The sequence below is a fragment of the Micromys minutus genome (assembly GCF_963924665.1).
Source record: "Micromys minutus genome assembly, chromosome: 24".
NCBI classification, from domain to species: Eukaryota; Metazoa; Chordata; class Mammalia; order Rodentia; family Muridae; genus Micromys; species Micromys minutus.
This window is the reverse complement of record NC_137959.1, coordinates 47,994,942-48,007,069: the sequence shown is the minus strand read 5'-3', so window position 1 is coordinate 48,007,069 and position 12,128 is coordinate 47,994,942. Positions and strand designations below refer to the sequence as shown.

The window sequence follows — 12,128 nt, the reverse complement described above, 5'->3', positions numbered from 1 at the left end:
AACAATCTTTCATGGGTGTTTCAGGCAAGACAGAGTAAGCCGGTCGTTGGATGCAGCCCATACTGGGCACAGAGCAACTACAGGCATGGCATTTTGAAACACTGTGGGTTACACCAGTGGCTCTCAGGAAGGACCCAGGGAGCCTGCTCTATGGCAGGGTGTGGGTCATCATTTCGTAGGAGATGTGGTCAGGTGCTCAAACCCATTTTATCATTCACACGAGGGGAAGGCATGTGTGGCGAGAATTCTGACCTTGGCCTCAGGTCAGAGCAGGTGAATTTATTGTGGTGTCTCACCCTCTGGTCCCTCCTGCTGCCCTCCAGTGCTGGTCTCCAGGGTCAACTCAGCTGCAGGGCAATTGGGTAACACTACCCCTCCCCCAGGCGAGTGACCATTGGTCTAGGAGTCCCTACCTGTATCTCTGTTTCACAGACTGCTTCTCTGTGGACTTGCACACGTGCCCTGCGTAGTACAATGGGAAGAACAGAAAGTTCCAGTTGGTGGCAAACCACGTCAGGGTGAAGGGTGCATCGAACGTCTTGAAAGTCAGCCTGGCGAGCTGTGTGGAGCCGGCCCAGGAAGCACACACACAGAACACGACAGCCACGCCCCAGAAGACCTTCCTGAGCTGCTCCTGAGAACATGTCCAGTTGTTCCGGCTTGTCTTCCCACCAGCCTCCGTCCCAGCTGGCGCCTGGGCCTCTGCAGGGCCCGGGGGCTCCCGGGGGCGCTCCTCCCCTGAAGAAGAGAAGGGATGTTAGCTGGCTCTTCAGACTTCTGGCTGAACTCACAGTTGGGTCCCTGGCAACCATGCTGGGGGGCAGGCAGGTGGGGTATGTGCTGGGCAATGCTCTGGACTACGGCTGGAAGATGTATGTTAGGTTTACTAACCCAGAGGACACTGGACCACAGGGAGTAATCCCCAGGCCTGGTTCTGGCAGCATCCTTCAGCACCGCCCTGGGGGACTTTTAGAACAGCAAACTCCTAGGCTCCAGACCTAGACCCTTGGACTGGACCTAACATTAGTAGATGATCTGCGTGGTGAGTTTGAGGAACATATTTCCAGGTGGAGAAGCTGAAACAGGAGGTCTCGTATGTCCCAGGGTGGCCACCATACTTGCTTTGAAGTTGAAGATGACCTTGGACTTCCAATGCCTCTGCTTGTTCCTCCCTGGTTCTGGCATTACAGCTGTGTGCCACCACATCCAGTTTATGAAATAGCAGGGGTTTGACCCAGGGCTACATGCATGCTAGGCAAGTGCTCTACTCACTGGTCTTCATTCCCCAGCCTGACATATTTATTTGTGGTGTTGGGAATGCAGACCCAGAGCCTTGTAATGCCTGGCAAGTTCCTAACACTGAGCCATAAAACAATCCCAGCATTGGTCACCACTTTGAATGTTGAAGCAGCCTTTCACTGAGGTATCCAGGCTGGCCATGGATTTACTGTAGCTCAGGCTGGTCTTCATCCTCTTGCCTCAGTTTCCCCAGAATCAGGATAACAGGTGTGCAACACTTCATGTATATCAGCTCACACATGTTCACATGTTACTGGGTTGCAACAGGAGCTAGGGATTCCTCGTTGGTGTGAAAAATTTTGATACCTAGAAGCTCCTTGATAGATGTTCCTCTCTGCCTGGCTCTGAAAAGCCATGATTCTCCTCTTATTCCGCATATCATACCCAAGTAGACATTGCCCTCTATCCAGCTTCCTGCAGGTGGCCTCCAGCCTCACCTTCAAGCTTTTCCTCAAAGCCTGAAGCTCTGGGCAGCTACTGTGTCAAAGGCCATAGACACAGAAAACTGTGTCACTCGGAGAAGTCAGGCTACAGCCCATGGCCTCCAAGTCCCTGAGCAGGCAAGAGAGCTGGTGTCCCGTGTGAGCGTGGGCAGAGGCAGACATGTGGAACTTGCCTTTCATGGCATCTCCCCGGCTTTTGGCTGGATGGAGAAACACATTTGTCTAGTGGCCCTTGTCATTGTCATGACACAGGTGCAGAATATGAGCAGCAAACATACTGGGCTCAACACTCTGTATTTTGATTAATCTCAACAGTCATTTAAACAGTTTCAATCGAACAAAAGTTTTTACGATTTCTGAAACGCACTTCTACAGGGCAAGCCCTAACTCAAGATGGTAACGCAGTGAGACCATGGCTAGCCAAAACCAATCTTTCTCGTATTTTAGTGACATGCAGCTTGGACCAGGACTTAGCTCAGTTGGAGCCTAGCATGCACATGGCTCTGGGTGCCATCTTTAACACTGCATAAACTGAACTGTGGTGGTGCACACCTGTATTACCAGCACTGGGGAGCTAGAGGCAGGAGGATCGGAGGCTCACCCTCAGCTGCACAGTGAATCTGATGCCAAACTGGAATGGATATAAACGACATGTCCATTTCCAAGTTGGAAGACCCCAGGGAAAACCATAGTCATGACTCCTATTCAAGCTTCCACGTGGCCCTGTAAGTGGCCTAGGGTGGAGAGCGGCACGTGAGAGACAAGAAGAACAGGCCAGCCTCTTGCCTCAAGCCCTCCCACCAGTGTTTCCTGACTTGAATTACAGTGAATTTTCAAAACGTAGAGTGAATCCACTTCCAGCAGAAGTGTGGCAGATTTAATTTCCACTGACTGCCTGTGAGACCTGTTCAGCCCCTGCAGTTCTGTGCTGTTCCGGTACTCAGAGTATCCCCATCTCTGCTATGAGCTCGTATTTTAAAAAGCAGTAGAAATGAAGAGAACATCTGTTGAGGGATAAAGCACAGGCTCATGTTAAGACTCTGGGGATTCACTGAGGAGCCTAGTGCGCTTCTCCAGCCACAGCTTCTATCAGTGAAAGTGCAGAGGTCTTGTTTGATTGGATTCGGAGAAACTCAGGTTACAGCAGAGGCACACCGTGGGTGTCCTTTGTGGGGAAGATTTAAGGGAGTGTTAAGTGAAGGAGGAAACCTACCCTGAGTGGGTGGCACCACTCCATGAGTTAGGGTCTTGGGTTGAGCGAAAGAAGAAACAAAGGAAAGCCAGTTACAAACAGTGTCACACCTCTGTCACCATACCTTTCCCACTGTGGTGACCTGTGTCCCCAAATAGAGCTAAAATAGCTCCCCATTCCTTAAGTAGCTTCTTGACAGGATCCAGCAACAATGAGAAAGGTAGTCAATATGGTATGGTGAGCTTGCCAACACAGGGACTAAGCAGTGATGCTGAGAAGCTTTGTGAACAGACAGAACACCACCAACTCACAGGAGTGTGTGTAAGTGTGTGTGTGTGAGCATGTGTGTGAGCATGTGTGAGCAAGCATGTATATAAGTGTATGTATGTAAGCACATGTCTACATGTGCATGTGTATGCACCTGTGTGGGCACTGTGGGTGAGCACATGTGTGTGTGCATGCATGTGTATGTATGTGTGTGTATGTGTATATACATGCATGTGTGAGTGTGCATTTGTGTGTGTGTACCTGTGTACATGTGCATTGTATGTATATGCACGTGTATGAGCACTGCGTATGTGCGTGTGTGTGTGTGTGTGTGTGTGTGTAAGCCAGGGGCTGACATCAGTATCTTCCTCAATTATCCTCCACCTTAGCGCTTAGAATGAGTCTCTTACTGAACCTGGACTCACTGACTCAGCAAGGCTGGCTGACATGCAAGGCCCAGGGATCCTCCTGCCTCCGTCTCCTCAACACTGGGCTTACAGGTGTACGAGACTTGGTCTGCCTGTGTTTTAACTCCCCATCCTTCCACCCACACCATCGCCCACGTTCTATGCTGCTAACTTTGGATGGAGCTGCTCTCTAGCTCTGTAATCTCTCCAAGTCCTGCTCACCAAGGGAGCATTACCCACAACAAATGAAATGAAGACACTCCACAACAACCCAGCGCAATAGACGCTAAAAACAATAGCACTAAGTTAGGGCTTTGTTTCCCCAGGAGTAATGTAGGCATCGGTATGCTAGCTAAATGGCTCTGCCTCTGAGCAAGTCTAGAGAATGCTGAAGAGACAGGGTGTAGGAATATTCAAGGTCACCGGCAATGTGAGTCACCACGCTTGTAAGAGAAGTGTCACTTGTGATGGGACAAGGGTGCCCTGAAACACACTTTGGGCAACATGGACCTATACCCATAAAGAGAAAGAGACAAGGAGGTCACTACCTCACTTCATTGCTTTGAGCCATGACATCTGATTATGTTAATTTCCTCACTGTGCATGCGTTTGTATGTTTATATGTGTGTGTGCTATGTGCACATGTGTGCATGAGAGTTCTCCTGTGTGTGTGTATGTGTGTGCATGTCTGCATGTAAGCATGTGTGCAGAGGCCCAACACTGACCCTGTATGTCTTTCTTGATTGTACGCCAGCTGGTCTCTCGCTGAGCCTGGAGCGCACCCATTCTGTTAGTCCTGTTTGCCAGCTTGCTCTGACAGTTTCTTGACTCCGTTTCCCCTAGTTCAGAATTACAGGCAGGCTGCCACACCCACCCAATTTTTATGTGGGTCCTGGGGATCTGAATTGCATGGCTAGTGCTTCACCCACTGAGTCACCTCCCCACCTCCCACTTCTTTAACATGGGGATTGAACTTGGGTCCTCATGCTTGTGTGACAAGTGCCTTGTCAACCGATGCTTCTTTCCAGCTCCTACAAACTTACCCCCAACACTTTCTACCACTGTGAATAAAATATAAATTGTCTATTATCATGTGTCAAAACGCCAAGAAGTGGAAGGGAGAGCAGTGTGCGGTCACCACACCAGAGCTGCCGCTGCCCACATGAGGCTTTGCTTCCTGCAGACGTTCGTCTGAGCAGTACGCAGAGTCTCTCCAGGCCCTGCCTCCGCCTCCCACTGACACATCCTCACGCCAGACATGGGAACGCGTCATGTTTCTCTCCTGCACTTAACCTAACACACCACAGCACGAACTTTCTCCTTTTCTCGGGTTGTGTCTCACGTCCCGTGAGCAGGTCAATCATCAGAGAGTCAGTGAGAAGCAGGAACACTCAGTCGTTGTGATCAGGTGCAAAGCACCATCCCTGTGCCTGAGGAACTCTGAGAGTGGCAATTACAGAACACACATGTGCAAAATGGATCACAGAACACGTATGTGCAAAACGGTACTCCTTTAGTATCACAGGGGGGCACCGTAGGGAACCCGAAGCCCCATACAAGATTGGCAACATGGATGACTCTAGGAGATCAAGGACAACTGTGCTTTGCTCCAGGACACTGAGCAAGATGATGAGCTCTGAGATCCACTGTCACTTGTCACCTGTGATGTTAAGTCGTGCAGTGGGAGTGTCAGACGACCCTGTTTCATGAAGGAGGAGCAGGAAAAGGAACCAACTTAGCTGAAGGAGTGTGGAGCAGAGAGTGAGTGTGGTTAGCATCTGCACCCTCTACCCGCTTCAGCAGGAGAAAAGTGCATCTCACTGTGTAGCATGTTCAGGGTATAGTCAGTGATCTGCCCAAGTGATGCCCACACAGGCTTTGGATAGGAGCTACAGTGAGTGGGGCGCCTGCAGCCTCCCTCCTCAGACTCCTCTCCAGCAAGTCTTTTAAGTCTGGGAAACTGTTAAAGAGCTTTACTTTCCCTAAATTGCAGGGCAAGCTGTGTGTGTTGTATGTGTGTGGTGTGGTATGTGGTATTTGTGTATGTGTGTGTGTTGTATGAGGCATGTGTAGTATGTGTGTGGCGTGTGTGTGATATGTGTGGCATGTATGTGTGAGGTGTGGTGTATGCCGGTGGTGGTGGTGGGGTGTGTGTGTGTGTGTGTGTGTGTGTGTACAAGGGAACATGCCCTTCTCCCTCCATAGGATAATCACACCTGTGTTCATGAATTCCCTTAAGCACAATGGGAAACTGCTCAGAGATCCCGGCCATTTCTTTCTTTCCCGTCAGACATCCCAAGGGAAGGCAGAAACCCAAAGATGAGTCTCCCTGATAGAGACACAGCTCAGACCAGGTTTCCAATGAACTGTCTCACAAAGGAGGGGCTTGGAAGAGAGCTTTGTGAATGCCCACTTACAAGTGTAACTCATCTCTCCAAATACATTTAAGTCTCTTTGTTCTACTTATGCTAACTTAAATGTTCACTCAGGGTCTGCCTGTGGTGATCTATCAGGGGCATGAAGGGCAAGTGAGGAGGAGACTTGTGGATCTGGCTCAGGCCCTGAATGTCCCAAGGCCTCCAGACCACTATGTCCCCCCAGCTTGGTTAGACACCCACCTCCACCCCTACATAGTAAAAATCACGAAGAATCCGGGCACAGGGCTTCTTCCCTGCCTTAGACTATTTATGTTCCCAGATGAATCACACACACACACACACACACACACACACGCACACGCACACACACACACACACACACACGCAGCCTTTATATTTACACTATGTCTTAGGCAGCACAATATCTGGGCAACTGCCTACCCCCCCCCATGCTGTTAGAACTTACTTTCCTATCCACAACCCAAAGTATTACTTATTATGTCTCATCTGGGATGCTCTTAGCTCCAACTGACCAGCCCATGTGGCCACATTTTCATGGCTCAGCTACCCCAGGGCAGCTTCCTCTTTCCTCTAAGGCACATTCTTCTTCTATTCCATGGCAGCGGCTTCCTCCTCCCTCACCTTCTTCCTCTTTCCCTCAGTAGCTTCTCCTCCAGCTAGGTCACCCCTAACTCGCTGACCTCTAATTCCTCTAGTGATTGGCTATAGCCATTTTTATTTAACCAACAGCTTTACATCAAGGAACAAGGTTTACACACCAAAAGCTTGTAAACTCAAGACGTCACCTGTAGGCCTAGACCTTCAGGTATAGAATTTAACAACACAGTACACCGCAACAGACCAAACCTTAACACACCCCACCAGCCCCCTGTGTAGATTTCTGGACTCTACATCAAAGTAAACTCCAGTTGTTTCTCCATGGCAGAGACTCTGCCATGCTTCTGACTTCAGGAAGAGAATGGTAACCATGAACCCCAGGTATTCGTGTTCTTACAGTAATAGATACCAGAGAACCCCCTACTTCACATGCATACACACAGGAAAAGGCCCGGTGAGAACTCAGCAAGAAGACAGCCCACTTCAAGCTGGGAGGAGAGTCCCATCACAGCTTAGCCTGTCAGGTGACAAAGGTGACTGTAGTCTGTGGTGTGTGGGGCGGATGAATTCGAGGGGCGCATGTACATGCTGTGGTCATGAGGACCTAGATCTGTCACTCTGCAGGACGTGGTGACCAGCGTAGGTGGCAGAAGCTTTATTTTGATGACATTTTAGGAGGAGAGGCAACCACACTGGGTCAGAAGGAGTGAGTCCCCCCCCCCCGCTCTCCACAGTGCTTCCCTTTGGGAGTTATTTCAATTTTCACTGTGAAGTGACTTCCCCAGTTTAGGCAGTGTGTAGAGGTAGGGCTCTGGGGAGACATCTTTATCTAAGTGAAATTGGTGTTTTATACTAGAAACTGATTTTTTCTGGCCAGTATAGGGACTTGGGTAAGTATCTTAGTTACTGCTTGGTTGCTGTGAGGAGACACCATGGCTGGGGTAACTTTTGAAAGAGAGCATTTAACTGGGGGCTTGCTTATAGTTTCAGAGAGTAGTCCATGACCATCATGTTGGAGAGTGTGACAGCAGGTGTTGGAGCAGTAGCTGAGGACTCACCTGACCTGCAGGTAACAGGTAAAGACTGGGCCTAGCATGGGCACCTGAAACCTCAAAGCCTTCCCCCAGAGACATACCTTCTCTAACATGGCCACGCGTTCTAATCCTTCCCAATCAGTTCCACTAAACTGGTAACCAAATATTCAAATATAGAAACCTATGGAGACCATACTTACTCAAACTGTCTCAGGCAGTGACTTGGGAGGTGTGAGGTGGGGAGGGTTAGAGAGGAGCTGATATAGGTGTCTCTAAAGGTTTCTGAGGCAACTGGGAGCTGCATTCAGTCCCTTTCTTCTAGTATAACATGAGGGCACTGACCTATCAGAAGCCTGATTCGTTGATAAATTCAAAATTTGAGTGGATTATTTATTAGGAGGGTGTGGAGCTGTAAAAGGTGGGGCACGGTTGGAGGAAGTAGAAAATTGGGACCTGCCCTAGGGTATATCTATGCTTACATCTCCTGATTCCATGTCATTCCCACTCCCATGATGCTCTGCTTCACTCAGACTCAGCATCGGTGACACCAGAGACTATGCACTGAAACCCCCAAAATTGTGACCCGAAATATACTCTTTTTCATTTGAGCTGCCAACGTTTCATGTCTCATCTCCACAACCGGAAAGATAATGAACATGACCACCACCCAAGGAGCAGAGCACTTTTTGAAATGCCCCCACCCCCTCATTTCCTCAAACGTCTCCAGATAACTCCCACACGGTTCAGTGGTGTTGCCTCACGAGCTTAAGTCAGGCCTGCAATCACACGGCCCATGGCCAGTTCTGTCCTGTCAGGAGCTGGCTGGGCAGCAAAAGCTACGCACGCCTTGAGGAGGCCTTGCTGTCTGTTCTGAGGAGTGCGTATCTGTTCTTGCCCCAAACAGTGTGAGCTCCCTTGGATCAGTCTTAATCTGCATGCCCTGCTAGTCACAGCCTGTCCGAGGCTCTGAGTACATGCAACAGGTACCACAGAGCTGCGGAGGCTCCGGTAGCCTCTGACCTTCACATGCACCCAGATGAACACACCGCTTTTTTAAATTTTCCTCATGTTTTCTCCTGTTGAAGACAGTGTGTCTAGAACCTTAGACTTCAGGCTCTTGGATCTTTTAGGGTAAATGTAAGTTAGTAAGTGGGTGGATTATGTGCAGGACTTCCCCTCTAGGAAGCAGCTTCCCCCTATAGCCTTTGGACCCTTCAGGAAGGGGCATCTAGCCAACTTCACTCCACATGACTGTGTGGGATATTTGCCAGGTGGGGTGACTCCTCTAGTCTTTTAGTTTTGATTGGCTGGACTTTCTGATGGAAACAAACAAAAGACTTACAGCTGAAGGCACAGGCCACTGAGCATTTTATCTTGAATTGAAAGCTGTTTACTAAGCTTCCTGCACTCACAGAAAAGAAGCAGCGGCATCAAGGAGGCAAGAGTAAACTTGCTGGCGAGGGATGGAGGGGTGGGCCTTAGGGTGCTACACATGGTCTTTCAGATCAGTCTGCTCAGGAGTGACATAGGACAGTATGCCCAGAGCATGCAGGTTTCACACACACACACACACACACACACACACACACAGGCGGGGGGAGTTGTGGGGGGAGAGGAGACATGCAGACACACAGAGACATAAAGAAATAGGCCCACACACAGACACACAGAGACACAGACACAAAGACACAGGCACACACACAGATAGACACACAGATACATACAGAGAGACACAGAGACATAAGCACAGACACACACACAAACATACACAGACACACATACACACAAACAGACACAAAGACATATAAACAGTCACACACAAAGATACACATAGACACACAAAGACACACACAGTCACACATTCAGAACTGCATGCAGACACACAGACACATACATATACACACAGACACACATAGAGATATACACAGACATGTAGACACATAGATATACACTGACATAGACACACAGACACACACACACAAAGGGACACACACAGACATGCAGAGACACAGAGACACAGACACACACAAAGAGACACAAAAGACACACAGAGACAGACACATAGACACACAAAGAGACACATAGACACACACAGACACAAGCACACACACAGATAGACTCACATAGACACACACAGACACATACATACACATATACACACAAACTCTTAGGCACATGCATACACACAGAGAGGCACAAGCACATACACAGACACACACAAACATATACAGATACACAGGCACATACACAATCTCTCTCTCTCTCTCTCTCTCTCTCTCTCTCTCTCTCACACACACACACACACACACACACACACCTGTGGCTTGGGTAGCCATTACATTTCTCCCATTGCCAGGCTTCAGCTTCTCTTCGGTTTGTTTGTAATTCTCTTTTTGCAGCCCTGTTATCTAGAGTTCCACCTCTTAACTTCCTGATGCTAAGACTAAGGAACAAGCCGCAGCCCTTCTGCTGACTACAATCCCCCCTGATCAGAACTGCCCCCCAAAATCCACGTCGGCAAGTTCACACGGGCACATGCTTGCCTGTGCCCACACACTCCAGTCCCTGTTTGTCCCCGTCTGGGTCACCCAGAGCTCTACTCTTTACCTCGGGTTATGTTGGCAAAGGGCTTTAATCTGGTACGCCAATCTCTTAATGAGTCAGCCACTTGCTGGATTCATGGAATGTTCCTGCTCAAAGAGCTGATGGAAGATCTAGTCCTGAGTAAAGAGACAGCCGGTCCCCAGAGGCCAAGGTGACACGTCTGAGATATTAATTAGTGAATGCAGCAGGGCAGGAACGGAAGGTTGGTGTCCTGACACCTCATTCTTCCCTCCAGACCCTTCCCCCAAGGTACAAGATGTCTTACCCAGTGGGAAAGCCTCAGTCGCCAGAAAGGCTTTTAAGAATTAAATCCCTCTTTGGCTCTCTCTCTCTCTGCAGAGCTATTCTGAACCTGTTCCCACCTCTTGGAGCTTTTGGTCTGTATCCATCATCTGAGGCAGATGAGAACTCCACTTCCTACGTTGCAAGATCAAAGTACCCGGAGCAGGTCTTGAGGCTTCCCGCCTCCGCATCACACTGCCTCTTGGCCCACCATCTCTTCCCGGCTCTCTCTCAGGGGCTCACTGCCCACGTCCTCTCTACCTGTGTTTTCTTACTGTGGCCCTCCTCCTCCTCCAGGCCAGCCACTCTGCCCTGAGCACCCACTAAGAATCAGCTCTACTCTCCCTTCAAGGTATTACAACTCCCCAAACTGCTCATGCTCTCAAAACGCACCATTGGCAATGCTTTCCCATTCCAAGCCAGACGACTCACCCCTCACCATCTGGCTGGTAGACCAGCACCCACTTAAGACTCTTTCTGCAAAACACCCTCTCTTGGCTGTGGCTAATGAATCACTCACCTAGGCCCTTTCCCTTGCTCTCTTCCTGTGGACTCGACGCTGCCCCTTTCTCTAGTCCTCTGGTGCAGCTGTGTAGATCTCTCCTCCCACCAGTATTCCACACATAAGGTGCCTGCCGGAACTGTGCAGTTGCCCATGTGTTACCTGAGATCTGATTTTCCCTCTGACTTTGCCTCCTGAAGGCCAGCTGTCCCTGTAGGCACTAAGTTGCTCAAATGTGATCCCTTTCTTGGTCTCAAAGAAAGGTGACCCTTTCCTTTATTTGCTCTCATTGACAAAAGTATTTTCCTGCTCTGATACATCCTGGCTCAGTCTTCCCGTCTTCTTTGGCACCTGCTCCTTTCCTAGGGCTCTGCTCAGCTCTGGTACCTTGATTTGTTGATTGGTTCTCTGTTTTGTCCTCATCCTGCTGTATGGGGTACAATGGTTAGGATGTGGGTGCTCATGGCAACAGCCTCAGTGTGTGACTTCTCTGTACCACACACTATTGCTCCCTCTTCTCTCTCTCTCTCTCTCTCTCTCTCTCTCACACACACACACACACACACACACACACACACACACATATACACACACATAGATACACACATACACACACATAGATACACACATACACACACATAGATATACACATACACATACATACACACACATACATACACACACATACATACACACACATACATACACACACATAGATATACACATACACACATACACATACATACACACACATACATACACACACATAGATATACCCATACACATACATACACACACATAGATATACACATACACATACATACATACATACATACACACACATAGATATACACATACACACACATAGATATACACATATATGCACACATACACACACACATACACACACAAACACACACAGACACACACATACACACATACACACACCAGGCACTCTCAAAGTTTTTCCAGCAGAGCATCAATCATATGCACACAGATACACACATGGTCACACACACATGAGGACCTGCTGGACAGGGAAGCTATGAACAGTGGGAGAGGCAGCCCACATCCAGGATTCACGGCAAGCAGGAAGCAATGC

General features: G+C 49.0%; 1 protein-coding gene across 2 annotated transcripts in view; it reads right to left on the bottom strand.

The window, feature by feature from the left end:
* The window catches only part of SLC35F3 (solute carrier family 35 member F3), a gene marked incomplete at both ends in the record, with an annotated part of 226,418 nt that overhangs the window by 68,134 nt on the left and 146,156 nt on the right, over positions 1-12,128 (bottom strand). For both annotated transcript variants that reach the window (XM_080937041.1, XM_080937042.1), the window contains one exon: positions 414-738. In XM_080937041.1, coding sequence (XP_080793167.1) covers positions 414-738 — 325 coding nt within the window. The remainder of the gene's footprint in view (positions 1-413; positions 739-12,128) is intronic.